Source organism: Onthophagus taurus, chromosome 1 (assembly GCF_036711975.1).
Source record: "Onthophagus taurus isolate NC chromosome 1, IU_Otau_3.0, whole genome shotgun sequence".
In the NCBI taxonomy this organism is placed as follows: Eukaryota; Metazoa; Arthropoda; class Insecta; order Coleoptera; family Scarabaeidae; genus Onthophagus; species Onthophagus taurus.
Window position 1 is genome coordinate 19,707,594 of NC_091966.1, and position 18,477 is coordinate 19,726,070.

At 35.6% G+C, this 18,477-nt stretch overlaps 1 protein-coding gene across 2 annotated transcripts in view; it reads left to right on the plus strand.

Moving 5' to 3' along the window:
* Window positions 1-18,477, plus strand: part of LOC111420405 (Cyclic nucleotide-gated ion channel subunit A) — a 220,483-nt gene that overhangs the window by 175,000 nt on the left and 27,006 nt on the right. For both annotated transcript variants that reach the window (XM_071198171.1, XM_071198182.1), the window contains 3 exons: window positions 9,155-9,818; window positions 9,883-10,069; window positions 10,541-10,816. In XM_071198171.1, the coding sequence (XP_071054272.1) occupies window positions 9,155-9,818; window positions 9,883-10,069; window positions 10,541-10,816 (1,127 nt within the window). The remainder of the gene's footprint in view (window positions 1-9,154; window positions 9,819-9,882; window positions 10,070-10,540; window positions 10,817-18,477) is intronic.

An 18,477-nucleotide genomic window follows, 5' to 3' on the forward strand; every position in this document is an offset into this window, starting at 1 on the left:
GAAGAAGATGAATATGACGAAGAACAAGAATCAGAACAAGAGCTATATGAGGCAGGATGCAACGAAGATGAAGATGACGAAGAATGGTCTGAAACAGAACAAGAAGAAACACATATTGTTAAGCAATGTAGATAATTTATAGAGAATTAAATTCCCTTTCTGATAGGCTAAAAAAGCATGGCGCGTTCCATTTAAAATTTTGTACTTTCTCGTCATTGAAAATGAAGAAACAATACTTCAATTTTTGACCATCCTGTATAAGATACTCCGATACAACAAATGACAATCTATTTGACAGCATCTGAAGAATAATCGTACCAATTTAGACCTTTTTTGATTGAACGTTGGCTGAGATATGGAGTTTTAAAGAGCATGGTGAAATTTACCAAAAAAAAGTTTAGAACCAAAATAACTCGAAAACGAAAAACGCTAGGTACCAATAACTTTTATCAAAGTCAACCTATTTTTTTACGTACAATTAAATGGTGTAATAAAAACTATAGCATTCTATTTAAAATAACGAAGTTATGGTCTACTTCCGGTAGACCGGAAGTGGCAGCCATCTTGAAAGTATTTTAAATTGAAAGTTCCGAATGAACAACCCATGCTACCAAAATTTCAAAATTGTGCGAATAGTGGAACCTGAAAAAGTTCTAACGAACCAGTTACGTGAGACACTCTGTAGTTAAAGATTTATTTATAGAAACCTTACATCGAAGTAAACTATATAACCAATTTAGTTTAAACAATTTTGTATTTATCCAATTCTAAGGACCTAAATTATATGAAAAAAGTAGAATGTGACCTCAAGTAAATTAGTACTTCCGGTTGCCATATTTGATCCAAAAGTTCACAAAGTCTTTAGCATATAGTCCTATAGCCATATACCAAGTTTCAAAAAATTATCTCAACCCAAACTGCATTAAAATTTTTTTGTTCGGTTTTTTTTCGAATTTAGACCACTGTGTGTCGGCTTCTTCCTTCATATCTCTGTTTGGCATTGGTATTAGATCGTTTAAACAACATTTGACACCTTTGATAAGTGCTGCAGCCACCCAGTAGCCAAACTTGATTTTTGTCATTGAATTCTGTAATTTGTGATGTAATTCTGTTAATTTTTAAAGTTTTGGTTCAACATATCCTCCGCGCGTTCTGTGATGGGTTAATTAACATTTATGCTTGATCTTGGTTGTTTTGCTTGCTTTTATTGGTTATATTATGTACTAGTAGACTTAAGTTCTGAAATTTGTAATTAAGGGCAACCCTGTAATTTCGGAAGTAAAATAAAATAAATAAAATAAAAATAAAATAATTGGAAATTTTACCATGGAGCCAACCAGTTCTTTGCGTCAGGTTGCAGCATCCACCGGACTTTCTTACTCGTCGGTACGCAAAGCGACAAAGCTGCATAAATTTCGCCCTTACAAGATACAAATATTGCAAGAACTTAGCGAGGGCGATTACGACCGACGAGTAGAATTTTGCGAAACTATGACCGAAATGATCATTGCGAACACAAATTTAGTGAAAACATTTGCTGCAGTGATGAGTGCACTTTTTACTTAAATGGACATGTGAACAGCTTAATGTACGATGTTGGAGCGACGAAAATCCCAATATGACAAGAGAGGAACATACCCAGAGACCTCAAAAGATTAATGTTTGGGCAGGAATACTAGGTAATTCAATAGTTGGACCCATATTCATTAATGAAACGCTAAATGGTGACGTGTACTTGAATATGTTGGAGAACATCATCGATCCTCTAATAACTGAAGAAGTGGAAAACTAGCTTGATGAAGAAGGTAATCGTGTACCTTCTCTAAGAAGTACTCGACGAACATCAATTGTTCTTCCAGCAGGATGGTGCTCCACCGCATTATGCTGCGTATGTTCGTAACTGGCTTAACCGGAGATTTCCAAATCACTGGATTGGTAGACAAGGAACAATCGAATGGCCTCCACGATCACCGGACCTCACAAGTCTTGATTTCTTCCTTTGGGGTCATTTAAAGTCAATAGTTTATAAGACTAAACCCATAGATAAGTCAATAGAAATAAATAGACTAAATGACTTGCGTCAACGAATTATCAACGAGTGCCGAAACATACCACGAGAAACTTTTCAGAAAGTAAGGCAAGAATTTGAAAACCAGCTTTACTACTGCATGGAGACCAATTGTGCTCCTTTTGAGCAGTTCTTGCGAATGTTCTTTTTTTAGTGTTGTCAAAATGTTATTTTCAACGCCTACTTTAGATGTTTAAATTCTTATCCTAATGTAAAATGAATTGATCATTTCTCAATGCTAAATAAAAAAAAAGGTGAAGTGACACATCACCATAATCCTTATAAGATAAGCTTTCATTTGAGATACGACGCGATGTGTCATTCCATTTAAAATTTTTGGGAAGGTATACGTGGGGGCGCAGAGGTAAACGTCAAAAGTATGAATTATAGGTCAAACCGTTTCCCCCTTGAAATATAAATGAATCTGTTTTCGGAAATTTTTAATTTCCTTCTAGTTTCTGAAATATTTCAGGCGGATCGTTTTCAAAAAATCTATAAAATGTATTGGTTCTCTTCTTAATGTGTATGTCATAGACTCACATTTAGAGATATTAAAATGAAGTTTGTTTACCTGACACCAATTAAATACATTATCCAGATCAGTTTGCAAAGAATGGTAGTCCTTCAAGCTACGTATAGTTGTAAAAATTTTCAGATCATCAGCAAAAAGCAAGCATCTTGATGAATCAATGACCAACGGCAGATCATTTATAAATAGCAAAAACAACAATGGTCCCAAGTTACTACCCTGCGGAATCCCCGACACAATCCCTAGCCTATCCGATACTGCATTTTTATAAGTTTCATAAAATAATCTATAGGACAAGTAAGAGACAAAGAACTTAAAGGTTTCCACAGAAAACCATACAGTGCCAGCTTGCGTAAGAGCACGTCATGCTCTACCCGATCGAACGCCTTTACAATATCCGTATAAGCTACATCAACTTGCCCCTTACAATCAAACACTCCGGAGAGATAATCACTAAAAATGGTCAAGTTTGCCTCAACAGATCGCTTCGAGATAAATCCATATTGATCAATATGTATCGACTTACTTACATGTTGACAACTCTTTGGTAGATTATTATTTCAAATACTTTTGCAAAACATGAGATCACTGAAATTGGTCTATAATCTGTTATATCGTCAGCCGGACCAGATTTGTGAACAGGCGTTACTTTTGCCACTTTCCATTTACTTGGAAATGTATTAGTTCTAGTGGCCAAATTAAAAATTATGTATAGCAGAACTATAAAGAACTCCTTACAACCCTTCACAATATAAGACAGGATACGATCAGGCCCCTCAGTGCGTTTAGATTTTAATTAATCGATAGCATTCTCATACCAATCTCATCCATTGAAACAGAGTACAAACTAAACAGGTCTAAAATACTATCCTTAATTGCTGCGTCATAAGACGATAGCGAATAACAAGTATTTAAAATACTTAGCAAAAGTGGAACTTATTTCATCCGCAGATGTAAGAGAAACTCCCTTAAATTGGAACCGGGGACTCTGGTCTAAGGTGCCCCGTTTATTGGCAACAAAATTCCAAAATGCATTTGGATCAGCTTTAATATTATTCTCTACACTTTTCGTGTAATTATCAATTCCCTAAATTTGCTAAAATGATAATCAGAACTATTCCGACGATTGAAATGAAATTTTTTAGTTTCCGGGACCAATCAGTTTACTCGGAACGCAGCTAGCCATAAACTCACTCACGATACTGTAAAATGCAGTGACAGCGTCATCCACGCTATTATAGGTACTTAAGAAGGAAAAATCCGCATTTGATAGCAGGTAATACAATAGCAAGAAATCCGCGTTCTTATAATCGTTAACGCAACGTTGAGGCAGAACTGTTTTGCCAAAAGGGTCCTCCTCGACAAGTGAGAAGTCAAACGATTCAACACATAGAATAACACTAGACAGGATCAAATCCAATGTATACCCTCGTGAGTTCGTCACGTCATTGCATGACCAGCATCCGTACAGACTAAGGAAATCGCCAATTATGTTATATCTACCACCGCCGACGGAATAAAAATCATATCGAGAATTACCTATGAGAGGCTACAAAACTAGCACCGTGAGACATAAATAGATTACTCATTAATTCTACAAACTCTCGATACACTTCAATCCCACTAGACGGTTTAATATACCGTACATCTTATCGTACATCAAATATACCTTACATCTGTGTCGTAGTAACTTTGACAATGTTCCTGTTTTCTCTTTTGTTGAGGTATCAGAGAGTGAGGTTAGAAGTGTTCTACGGTGTGTAAAGACGAACGGAACTAGAGACATATACTGTGTTTCAACCGGGGCTATAAAATAAAACATAGTAACATTAGCCTCATGGTTGCGCCCCTTACCATGATGGTTAACAGCATGATACGATCACATACTTTCCCGGATCAATTGAAGATCCGGGATAGGATCGTTGATCAATTGAAGATAGCCTCCATTGTGCCTATTTTTAAGCATGGGGATAAAAACGATTGTTCGAATTATCGTCCCATTAACATTCTCCCGATACTGTCCAAAATATTTGAGCGCGTAATCTACAACCAAATAATAGCACATGTGGAATTGTACGATGTGCTTTTCGAGAATCAGTTCGGCTTTCGACCTGGTAAGAGCATCGGGGATGCGATTATTAATTTTATGAATGTCTGTCACAGCACGTACGAGGATCAGGAGTACTGTGCTGCTCTATTTCTTGATTTGTCTCGTGCTTTTGATAGTGTGTCGCACCGTATTCTTCTCCTGAAGCTGAAGTCTGTTTTTCGCTTTGATTAAATAGTGTTGCTCTTATCGAATCATACCTGTCCGATAGGTTTCAAGTGGTTAAATGTGGAGACAAAGTATCTGGAAAACTTCCAATCTCGAGGGGTGTCCCTCAGGGATCTATTTTGGGGTCCCTTCTGTTCCTCCTTTACTTTATTGATTTTCCTGGTTACCTGGGAGAGAGTGTAAAGTGTTTGTTGTACGCTGATGATGCCACATTGCTTGTCTCCGGGTTAAACTACGAGGAGGTAATGTCTTCCTCAGACAAACTGTTGACTGCTGCGAATGACTGGTTTTTGGTTAATGAACTATGTTTGAACAAAGACAAAACGGTTTAGACACTTTTCACCCTTAAACGCGATTGCTAGGCATAACGGTGAGCTCCAGAGATCTGAAATTTGATGTGCATGTGGCTGAAATTGGTAACAAGATCTCAAGAAACATTTTTCTACTACGTAGACTAGTGAGCTCGGTATCTGTCGAGGTGGCCAAAACTGCCTATTATGCGCTGATACACTCAATGATTGACTACAGTATTATTGCCTGGGGTGGGAGTGCAGCAAGTAATTATGTTTTTTGTTTACAACGCAGAGCTGTGAGAGTGTTGGCTAAACTTAGCTATAGGCAAGATTGTCGCCTCGCCTTTGAATTCTTGAATATCTAACGCTTCCATCATTGTTTATTCTGAAATGTTTGCTATATATTCATAGTAATGATGAACAGTATAAAACGCACGCCGACGTGCACTGTTACTTTACCAGAAACCGTACGAACATGTAGATTTTTGTCGGTTGAGTAGAACGCAGAAAGGTCATTTGTATATTGGTCAGATTTTGTATAATCAGTTACCGCAATCTATTACGGCATGACAACACAAGCAATTTAAAACTGGTATAAAGAATTTCCTGATGACGGGTGCGTTCTACTCAGTCGAGGAGTTTTTAAGGAGTGATATTGTCATTGTATGAATGTATTTTTATTGTATTTTCTTCTCGACTTATGCGTATGTATTTTGTTGTATATTCTGTTTAAAATGACGTGTGTAAGCCTTGGGCATAGAACACTAATACAGTTATTATTATTATTATTATACAGGGTATTTAATAATATATGCGCAGGACTTCAGGATGTGATAGCTTGTCCAAAAATTTGAAAAAGTTTCTATGAACTTACCCTCTAAAATGCACCATTTTCGAGATACAGAAAATAAGGACTTTAACAAGAAGGGATTTTTTTCAAAGTTCCGTGGCACAGTAAGGAACACTAAATAAATTTTTGTATCGTCCACAAAACGCAGGCACATGCAGATCGATCCTTTCCAAGATTAAAGGGGCGTCTACATTATTATTAAATATTTAAACAGGAAACAGAGCGATAGTATTTTCCTTCTAATTGATAGTTTAGTCAGATCAAACAACTGACGCGCGAACCCATACGATCTAAACCCAATGAAAACATTATATTTTTTTGTAATATAGATATTTAATAAACTTGTTCTCAACATTCTACAATAAATTTGAGTAATGAATCGTTCCAGGATCCCATACTATTACCGCATACTCTAACCTAGATCGCACAGTGAATTAAATAACAATTTCAAAGTCTCCACATTTGTAAAGCAATGGGCATTTTTAATGACGAAACCTAACACGCGTAGTGCTTTCGATGTTGTGCGCTTAATGTGTTCATCAAAACATAAATTATGAGAAAAAAGAACACCTAAATCCTTCTTATCAACAACTGAACTTAGTTTGATATTGTTAATTCTATATATAAAATGTATTGATTCTCTTCTTAATGTGTATGTCATAGACTCACATTTAGAGATATTATAATGAAGTTTGTTTACCTGATACCAATTAAATACATTATCCAGATTAGTTTGCAAAGAATGGCAGTCCTTCCAGCTACGTACAGTTGTACAAATTTTCAGATCATCAGCAAAAAGCAAGCATCTTGATGAATCAAGACCAACGGCAGATCATTTATAAATAGCAAAAACAACAATGGTCCTAAGTTACTACCCTGCGGAACCCCCGACTCAATCCCTAGCCTATCCGATACTGCATTTTTATAAGTTACATAAAATAATCTATAGGACAAGTAAGAGACAAAGAACTTAAAGGTTTCCACAGAAAAACCATACAGTGCCAGCTTGCGTAAGAGCACGTCATGATCCACCCGATCGAACGCCTTTGCAAAATCCGTATAAACTACATCAACTTGCTCCTTACAATCAAGCACTCCGGAGACATAATCACTAAAAATGGTCAAGTTTACCTCAACAGATCGCTTCGAGATAAATCCATGTTGATCAATATGTATCGACTTACTTACATGATTGACAACTTTTTGGTAGATTATTATTTCAAATATTTTTGCAAAACATGAGATCACTGAAATTGGTCTATAATTACAGGTTACTTTTGCCACTTTCCATTCACTTAGAAATGTATTAGTTCTAATGGACAACTTAAAAATCATGTATAGCAGAACTATAAAGAACTCCTTACAGCCCTTCACAATATAAGACGGGATACCATCAGTCCCCTCAGTGCGTTTAGCTTTTAATCAATCGATGGCATCACCAATCTCATCCATTGAAATAGAGTGCAAACTAAACAGGTCTAAAGTCATAAGACGATAGCGAATAACAAGTATTTAAAATAGTTAGCAAAAGTAGAACTTATTTCACCCGCAGATGTAAGAGAAACTCCCTTAAATTGGAACCGGGGACTCTGGTCTAAGGTGCCCCGTTTATTGGCAACAAAATTCCAAAATACATTTGCTCTACACTTTTCGTGTAATTATCAATTCTCTATACTTACCAAAATGATAATCAGAACTATTCCTACGATTGAAATGAAATTTTTTAGTTTTAATATCATTTATTATGTCATGAGTAAACGAAACCGGATACTTTCTGGGACCAATCAGTTTACTCGGAACGCAGCTGTATGCAGCCGCATACTGTAAAATGCAGTGACAGCGTCATCCACGCTATTATAGGTACTTAAGAAACTGTTTTTTCAGAAGGATAACAAGACAACTTGATATTTAGGCAAGGATGATAATGATCCTCCTCGACAAGTGGGAAGTCAAAAGATTCAACACATAGAACAATATTAGACAGGACCAAATCCAATATATACCCTCGTGAGTTCGTCACGAGATTGCATGACCAGCATCCGTACAGACTAAGGAAATCGCCAATAGGGCGTTAAGTATTTTTTTTTATTGGCATATTCGAAAGCTTTTTAAAATTGATTGACCTTATATTTTTTAATTTTTGATTTTGAGGCTTAGTTTTTCCAAAAAAAAAAAATAAAGTTTGAAACTGCAGGGCGAGAACTCCAAAGCACGTCACTCAGATTTAAGCGTACGATTGGAGCGTACAAAAATCAATAAAATTCCTAGAGAGAGACAATGCTACGAATCTTATGCGCTAGAAGAAAACATAAGAAAACGGGAGCGAGCGTAACGTCTGTGATTTCTTTCTTCTTACTTAAAACGTCATCTGGAGTCGGAGGTGGGGAATTTTAAACTTTTACATTAATTATTGCAAAAATTAAACAATTTTCGAACGTGAAAACGTTACTAATCCGTCTAATTAAAAGACGGCCTTTCTAATCGATTGACCTTAACGGCCCTATTATGTTATATCTACCGCCGCCGACGGAATAAAAACCAAATCGAGAATTCCCTATGAGAGGCAGATTAAAATCGCCAAGAATTACAAAACTAGCATCGTGAGACATAAATACATTACTCATTAATTCTACAAACTCTCGATACACTTCAATCCCACTATACGATTTAATATATACTACAATTATAATGAAGACACCCTGTGTTTAACGGAATAAACGAAGATATAAATTTTGATCTCATGGCCACCAATACACCACCAGTCACCATAAGCACGATCAACTCTAAACACATTATATCGTGAATCAAATAATTCAGTATCACAAATGAACGCATTTAATAATGTTTCAGTGAGACAAACAACTGAAAACTCACAAATAAGCACGTTTAACAAAAAAGTGGTCGTCTTAGTTCTTAATCTTCACACATTCTGATAATAAATTGTAGGTTTTTTCATCAAATCAATATTAAACGAAATTTAAATTAATAAAAAAAAAAAATAAACAAGAAATTAAAGTAACAACAGAAAAATATAAACAAGAAATTATCGTAACAAAAAAAAATAAACAAGTTATATTAATCACCTACATACTAATCTTAAATTATTATATACTGATTTATTTTTTTTACATTTTATTAGGTTATCTAGAACAAGGCCTTCTGGTTACGGATCTTCAAAAACTCCGTTCACACTATTTCCAATCAAAGAAGTGGAGGACTGATGTACTTTCCCTATTACCCACGGACATCTTTTACGTGTGGTTTCCACCATACGAATGTGACATTAAAGTGCCGTGTCCGGTAATAATACGTTTGAATCGACTGTTTCGTCTCCCCCGTTTATGGGAATGGTTCGAAAAAACCGAAACGGACACGAATTATCCGAATGTGTTTAGGATTTGTAAAGTTGTGCTTGCTATTTTGGTATTAATCCATTGGAACGCGTGTTTATATTTCGCGATTAGTTTCGCTATCGGTTTCGGTTCGGACAACTGGGTCTACAATTTAAATGGCACCGTAAACGCAACCCTTATGAGGCAGTATATTTACAGCTTTTACTGGTCTACGTTAACGTTAACGACAATCGGAGAAACACCCGTTCCGGAAAACGACGCTGAATATTTATTCGTTGTTGCTGATTTTTTAGCTGGTGTTTTAATCTTTGCGACAATTGTCGGTAATATAGGATCTATGATTTCAAATATGAATATTGCTAGAGTTGATTTTCAAAATCGGATGGATGGTGTTAAACAATATATGGCTTTCAGAAAAGTCGGAAGGGAGTTGGAAGGGCGTGTAATAAGGTTTGTTTGAATTTTTTTTTATACATTACGGTTTCTTTTCATGATATTATGTGTCTTGCATCAGGTGGTTTGCTTACACGTGGGCGGAAAGTGGAGCCCTCGATGAGGAACGAGTGCTCGGCGCTCTACCGGACAAATTGAAGGCGGAGATAGCCATTAAAGTCCATTTAGAAACGTTACAGAAAGTAAGGATTTTCAAGGATTGCGAGCCTGGATTGCTGGAGGCTCTCGTGTTGAAGTTACGCTTGCAGGTAATTGAAAATAAACAGCGTTTTCTGGTCAATTTCACGTAAATATAAACATATTTGAAAATAAAAATATACCATGTTTAATAATTAATAAGAAGTTTACCCTTTAATAATTATTTATTTAGAGAACGATATCATGTAATATGAATGAATTAGAATAGGGTCATTAAGTATCCATAAATATCTAATTTAAAAAAAACTACAATAATTCAATGTACTTGACAATACTCAAAACACTAGAGATAACAACCCCGAATCCTTTTACGTCATCACCGCAATCAAACCCTCCTATCCTATTCCACCGTTCCTTCAGGAACAATAAACCGGAGCGCGAGATTTCACAGTATTATTTACCTCCTCCGACTCCAGTATATCCTCTATTCGCTGCAAACTGCGCACAAAAGCCGACCGCAGTAAAGATGCCAATCTCTGAGACCAATCAACCGACGAACTGACTTGTTTACTCCCTCGAAGGTGTTCTCCCCGGGCGACTATATTTGCCGCAAGGGCGACGTCGGCAAGGAAATGTACATAGTGAAACGTGGTCGCCTCCAGGTTGTCGCCGACGATGGAAAAACTGTCCTCGCTACCCTTGGCGCCGGATCTGTCTTTGGAGAAGTCAGCGTACTCGACATTGCCGGAAATCGAACTGGAAACCGAAGAACTGCCAATGTTCGCTCTTTGGGATATTCAGATTTATTCTGTTTAGCTAAAGAGGATTTACTCTTAGCTTTAGCGGATTATCCAGAGGTAAATATAAACTTGTGTAGGATGCGGCGATATAATTTTGGATGATAATAAAAACCAAACCTAATCAATAAACCCCTAAATTTTTATAAGTAATTCTACAATTTTAGGAGTGCGGGAAGTTAGCCCCCCATTTTTTGATTTTTAAATTTTTCATAGTTGTTCTAGATTGTTCTAGAGTTGTTCTACATTGTTCCAAAGCGGCAAATGGAAAAAATAAAAATTCGGCGAGCAAAACTGAAAAAACGGTTTTTTGACTAGCCCCACATTTTTGGAAAAATTAGATTTTCTTTGTTGTTCTGGGTTGTTCTAGTTGTTCTAGTTATTGTTTTAGAAAATCAAAATTCTGGGATACATCATTACGACGTTATAACTAAAAATAGGTTTATCTGCCCAAATGTCTAGTTGATTGCTGTGACGATAGTTTTTCTATTTTCAATTCAATATTACAAATATACCTATACTTATTATACCTAAAGCAATCAGGAACAGCTATTATTTTCAGTAGAACAACTCTATAAAGGACACTTTACTCTTTGAAAATTAAAGTTTCAGTCAGTAATTCTTGCGTCAGTGGTTTTAAATTACACAATAAGAATTAAAACACATAGAACAATCTAAAATACCTCAAACTTTGCTGATTCAAATTGTTCTAGATGTGTTTTACGTTTAAACTATGGAAAAAGAGGTTTTTCTGGTTCAAAATCATATCTCCTTAAAAATACAGCGAAATGCAGACCGAACAAGAAAAATAATAAATCAACAAATGAATAATCCAACTATTCGATCAGCAAACAAAAATACACTATTTGCATTATACAGGGTGTCACACAAAAAACGCCCCAAGCTGTAACTCTGTCATTTATATTCCGATTTTCATGACCGAGGCATCAAATGAAATGGTTTGATGAATACTATGATTCATGCTACAAATAAATTTTTTTCAAGGCCATCTTCAATTTTAAGCGATTATTAACTTTTGTTTTTCAAATTGCTCCATATATTTTTCTTCACGTCATTAGATAGAGATTGTTTTTCTGAATCCACTGATGTGCAATACATCCGCTTTGAATGTAATTTAAGCAGAAAAAAGACACCTGTATATACAGGTTGTCGCACAAGGACGCCGTAAGCTGTAACTCTGTCATTTAACTTCCGATTTTTATGAACGAGGTATCAAATGAAATGGTTTGATGAATGCTATGATTCATGCTACAAATAAACATTTTCCAACGCCATCTTCGATTTCAAGCGATTATCAACTTTTGATTTTCAAATTGCTCAGTATGTTTTTCTTCACGTTATGGGATAGAGATTTTTTTCTGAGCCCATCGATCTACAATACATTAACATTAATTGTAATTTTAGCAGAGAAAAACAATTAAAACATTTTCCGAACATTGTCTTAGTCACTTCTGTAATACTGCAGTGTGCCATGGAAAAAAATAACACGCAAAACTGATAACAGTCATTAAATGCTATGTCAATGCCCGAAGCAGTTGTAAATGATACTTATAAGTTGTTTTTTCATTTACCCCATGGCACACTATAGTATAATACAAGTGACTTTAAGAGAATGTTCAGAAACTATTTTAATGTTTTTCTATGCTACAATTACAATTAATGTTGATGTATTGTACATTAATGGATTCAGAAAAAAAACTCTATCCAACAGCGTGAAGAAAAACATACCGAGCAATTTGAAAATCAAATGTTGATAATCGCTAGAAATTGAAGATGGCGTTGGAAAAAGTTTATTTGTAGCATGAATCATAGTATTCATCAAACCATTTCATTTGATAGCTAGGTCATGTAAATTGGAAGGTAAATGACAGAGGTATAGCTAGCGGCGTTCTTGTGTGGTAACCTGTATATACAAGTGTCTTTTCTCTACTAAAATTATATTCAAAATGGATGTATTGTACATCAGTGGATTCAGAAAAGCAATCTCTATCCAATGACGTAAAGAAAAATATATACAGCAATTTGAAAAGCAAAAGTTAATAATCGCTTAAAATTGAAGACGGCCTTGGAAAAAATTTATTTGTAGAATGAATCATAGTATTCATGAAACCATTTCATTTGATAACCCGCTCATGAAAATCGGAATGTAAATGACAGAGTTACAGCTTGGGGCGTTTTTTGTGTGACACCCTGTACATTGTATAATATTATACATTTGTATTAAAAACTAAATATCTCTGTGTCCCACCTACACAGAGATACAGTGCCGGCGCGAATGCGGGGGGGGAGCGCCCAAAATGCAGGGGAAAAATGCATTTTCATTAAAAAAAAATATATAACCAAAGAAATATAAATAAACTTAAAAAAGACTGGAATAATCATAATCCATACTTCGGCAAAAATTTAAGAATTATACTAGTGAAAAACCAAACTTAAGGGAATAGTCGGGAATACTCTGGTCAGAAGGTTAATTTGCAAGAAAAAGTCTGAAATTGCGATAGTTATAAACTAGACTTCAGCAAAAAACAGGAATTACATTGTTCAAAGTCCACATGAAGTCTGAAATTACTGTTCAGAGAAAACAAAAAATTGATTATAAACCAAACATGATTTTTCATGGCAATACTTATGTGTTCATTAAAAGAATGCGAAGAATATGAACAAGAAACCAATGGACCTGTCTTGTTATTGCACAGGACAGAAAATCACCAATACGGAAACTTTGCCAATGCAGGATAAACACAAAAGCAAAGTAACAGCTGCAGAAATGAGGTACCGGGTGGTACAAGATGCGTATAGATAATAAGACGCTCCCAAAAAGATGATAATAGACACCCAGAAAGAAGTAGCTGTCAGTATCAAGAACAAAACATACATAACGTTGGCAGAAGACTAGATACTGCTTCTAAAAATCTAAATACCGCTTTCTGAAGATTAGATACTGCCGACAAGTCTAAATACAGCATCTGGAACAATAAATACTTGTTTCTAAAGACTAAAATTGCTATGTGAAGACTAAATACTACTTTCTGAAGGCTAGATACTGCTGACAGGTCTAAGTACTGCAAAAGAAAGATAAGATATTGTTGGAGAAAACATACATAACGTCGGTAGAAGATTATATACTGCTTCTAGAAGACTAAATACTGCTTTCTGAAGACTAGATACTTCCGACAGGTCTAAATATAGCGTCTGGAACACTAAATACTGCCTTCTAAAGACTAAAATTGCTTTGTGGAGACTAAATACTGCTTTCTGAAGACTAGATACTGCCGACAGGTCTAAATAGAGAGTCTGGAAAACTAAATACTCCTGTTTAAAGACTAAAATTGCTTTGTGGAGACTAAATACTGCTTTCTGAAGACTAGCTACTGCTGACAGGTCTAAATACTGCAAAAGAAAGATAAGATATTGTTGGAGAAAACATTAAAAAGGCCCCTTTTAGGCGGCGCCCGGGTGCAGTGCACCCCTTGCACCCCCCGGTAGCACCGCCTCTGCAGAGATATATTTATATATACTATATACTTGTTATATATTTATATACCCTACTCAAAAAAATTAGGGGAACACTTTTTTCGAAATCTGTATCTTTTTAAATAATAGTTCTAGGCAAACCAAATTTTGTTTACTTCAACGGCATATACACCGTGTTAATTAATTATCGTACCCGACGTCATCATTGCAAGTATGCAACCAATATCACAGTATTCGTATTGCAATACGCGATTTGCGTATTGGGTTGCATACTTGCAATGATAACGTCGGGTACGATAATTAATTAACACACTGTATTTAACCAAAGAAAATTACAAAAACAATGTTACAACTCTTAGTTACTTCTAAGTTACACTTAGAAATGTAAAGTAATAACGCAAAACAAAGTGGAAACAACTCTCATAGTATCGATGACAGTCGAATTTTCTGTGGATTGGTGAGGTTTAATACCGTGTATACTCACACATACGTGGCATGCTTTGCACTAGTCTGCGAAGAGATTCTTGGGGTATGCTTTCCCATTCCTCAGGGCTTGTGTCAGTTCCTATATGGTTAGTGGTGGATTAGGGCGCTTGCGAACGCGTCGGTCAAGCCTTTCCCACACGTCTTCAATAGGATTCAGGTCAGGACTTAACGCCGGCCATTCCATGACCTGAATTCCACGTTCTTGCAAAAAGTTACTAGTGATGCCGTCAGTACGTGGCTTTGCATTGTCCTGCATTAGGATGAAATCTTGACCGATCCCATATGAAACAGGCACCCAATGGTCCTCCAAGATGTTTTCGATGTAATTCATGGCATTTAATCTACCAGCAACAACAACAAGATCAGTTCTGCTGTCTATACTGATTCCAGCCCAAACCATAACAGACCCCGACCAAATCTATTCACTTCCTGTATAGTAGCGGCTGCGTAGCGTTCAGCAGGACGTCTATATACACGTACTCGACCATCGTAACGAGTTAAACGACATCTGGACTCGTCTGTAAACAATACAGGCATCCAGTGACGAAGTTGCCAATCTCTGTGATCCAGAACAAACCTCATTCGCGCTGCTTTGTGATGCTGATTAATGCGTGGTTCGCGGACAGGTCTTCCAGGTTTCAAATTCGCTTATTTTAATCTGTTTCTAACAGTTTGATCAGAAATTTCTATTCCATGTGCTCGTCTTAGGTCGTTTAGGAGGTCTCGTGCTGTGGCAATACGGAACCAGTTTCTGAAGAAGGTTGCAACATGGCATCCGAAACGTCAAACCTTTTCTTAAAAGACGCACGACAAAACCCGAAAGTTTCTAGTGTTATTTCTAGTTTTAGTTTTAATTTTAGTTCAGTTGTGACATTGTTTTGTAATTTTCTTTAGTTAAATATATGCCGTTGATGCAAACCAAATTTGATTTGCCTAGAACTATTATTTAAAAAGGTACAGATTTCGAAAAAAGTGTTCCCTTATTTTTTTTGAGCAGGGTATATAAATACATAATAATATAATAAATATAAATACAGTATATATAAATGTATCTCTGTGTGGGTGGGACAGAGAGATAGATATTTAGTTTTTAATGCATAATGTATAATACAAGTAATGTATTTTTGTTTGCTGGTCGAATAGCTGGATTATTTATTTGTTGATTTATTATTTTTCTTGTTAGGTATGTATTTCGCTGTATTTTTAAGAGGATATGATTTTGCAAAATTAATGTCCGCGTATCCAGAAAAACCTTTCTTTCCCTAGTTTAAACGTAAAACACATCTAGAACAATTTCAATCAGCAAAGTTTGAGCTATTTTAGATTGTTCTATTTGTTTTAAGTCTTATTGTATAAGTTAAAACCACTGACGCAAGAATTACTGACTGAAACTTCCAAAAACTTTAATTTTCAAAGAGTAAAGTGTCCTTTATAGAGTTGTTCTAGTGAAAATAGTAGCTGATTGCTTTAGGTATAATAAGTATATATTTGTAATATGGAATTAAAAATAGAGAAACTACGGTCACAACAATCAACTAGACATTTTGGCAGCCAAACCTATTTTTAGTTATAACTTTGTAATGATGAGAATTTTGATTTTTTAGAACAATAACTAGAACAACTAGATCAACCCAGAACAACAAAGAAAATCTAATTTTGCCCCCAAAAATGGGGGGCTAGTCAAAAAACCGTTTCTTCGGTTTTTCTCGCCGAGTTTTTATTTTTTCCATTTGCCGCTTTGGAACAATGTAGAACAACTCTAGAACAACTATGAAAAATTTAAAAATCAAAAAATGGGGGGCTAACTTCCCCTCACTCCAATTTTAGCTGATACTTATTATTAAATTGTTCCTAACAGATAAAGTCAATAATTGATTTCTACTCTACTATAATTATTGTAGTAGACTTAATTGAAATCGTTTCAGAGCTATTAAATACCTAATTCTGTTTTACGCGAAATAAAACATCATAAGAACTTTCAATTTACAATCATTTTTAATATCAAGACATGTTTGTACATATGTATAAGCAGAAAAAGTATTGTAAGGGTCGCCACCAGTTGACCCTGACAATCCCTTTATGAATACATATATTTTCAAACCACTGGCTAAGTCAGCCAATCCTAGGGTTAGTAAAGACGAGGAAACCTCCCAAAACTCTGCGCTTGGCAATTAAAATCCGAAGGCTCTGATATTGATATGTTACAGAGCAGGGCAATCATACAAAATGTGGATATGAGTCTTTAACATCTCGAAACATCGCGCAGGGCTATTGGTGAGCCTGTTGTCCGCAGATATTGATTTTCCTTTAATACACTGAAGTATAATAACACATAATTACATATCATAGCCTCCTCAAGTGTTAACTACTTAACCCTAGAATAGTAACGGTATGATATTTGTCCGTTAATACTAACGACACGTCAAATTTACGTACTATCGTCTATCATGCTTGTATGATTACGTTTTCATAAATTAGCTGTTGTGGAAGAAAATAGAAAGAAAAGTAGAAGGAAACTACGGCTGGTTAATGTTTTTATTAATTTGATTTTTTCTAACTTGTATCATAGTTACAAAAGAAAACGAAATTAAGCTTGAGCATTTCGCAAATTTTCGTTCGAATTTTCTTTAGAGTAAACCTCAAATAAAAGGCAAATGTGCATAGCACAAATAAACTTTTTTTATTAGACATCTAAGAATAAACAAATAAATAATAAAGATAAACAAATAAGCTGCAGTTTATACATATTTTTATCTGATGTTCACCACACCATGCCCGACGGCATACATAACAAATTGTGGTCGTCATTCTCTTCTTCACTGTAGGGCATAAACTGCAGTAACTTCTTTTCCCTTTCCCTTGAGGGTATTCCTGATTCTCTGCAATAGGCTGATCTTGACACAAACTTGACACAAAGAGTCTTTCAATTTTCTTGACAAGGAGCGGCAATTTTGTAACTTTTCTTGTTAACATGGTCTGGTGAGTTGTTCTTGAAGTTTAAGAACAAATTCTTGCCTTGATAATGGTGCCTGCCCTCTTTTTATTGCATTATGCATTACATATTGTAGAAAAAACAAAGAGGTCTTTCTATTGACGCACATACTCTGAACCATTTGGTCAAAAGAATCAACAGCTCTTTTTGTCGCACTATAGGTGTGGATTATATCCGGTTTCATTCTTTCTTGATGGCATTCTTGATTGGAATGCATTGTCGAAAGTAAAAGAACTATTTTATTTTGTTTAGGTTTATAAGACACAAGAGTCATTTTATCATCAAATGCAAACACAGAAGTTCCGCATTTCCGGGATTTATGGTCTTGTAATTCCATAGGTATTTCTGACTTATTTTTACGAAGAGTGCCAACTATTCTTAGATTGTATGGTTTATTCAGAAGTTTCGTGGCTAAGGGAATACTGGTAAACCAGTTATCCATTGTAATGTTGCGGTTACTGCCGTATAACGGTGGTGTCAAGCTTGTGACAAAATAATTGGCTAATGGATTTCCATGCGTTTTTGTAGATTTTCCGAGGTAAGGACTTGCATTTATTACGTACTTAGTGGCAACATAGCAGAGAATCACAAGTTTGATGCCATATTTATTAGGTTTGTTGGGCATATACGGAAGAGGCACTTACCCCGAAATCCAACAAGTTATTTATCGATGGTAATGTAAGCGCTGGGTTTATTATTGATGTACAGTTAGCAATAAAAATATCCCAGATGTTGCAAATTGGGGCGA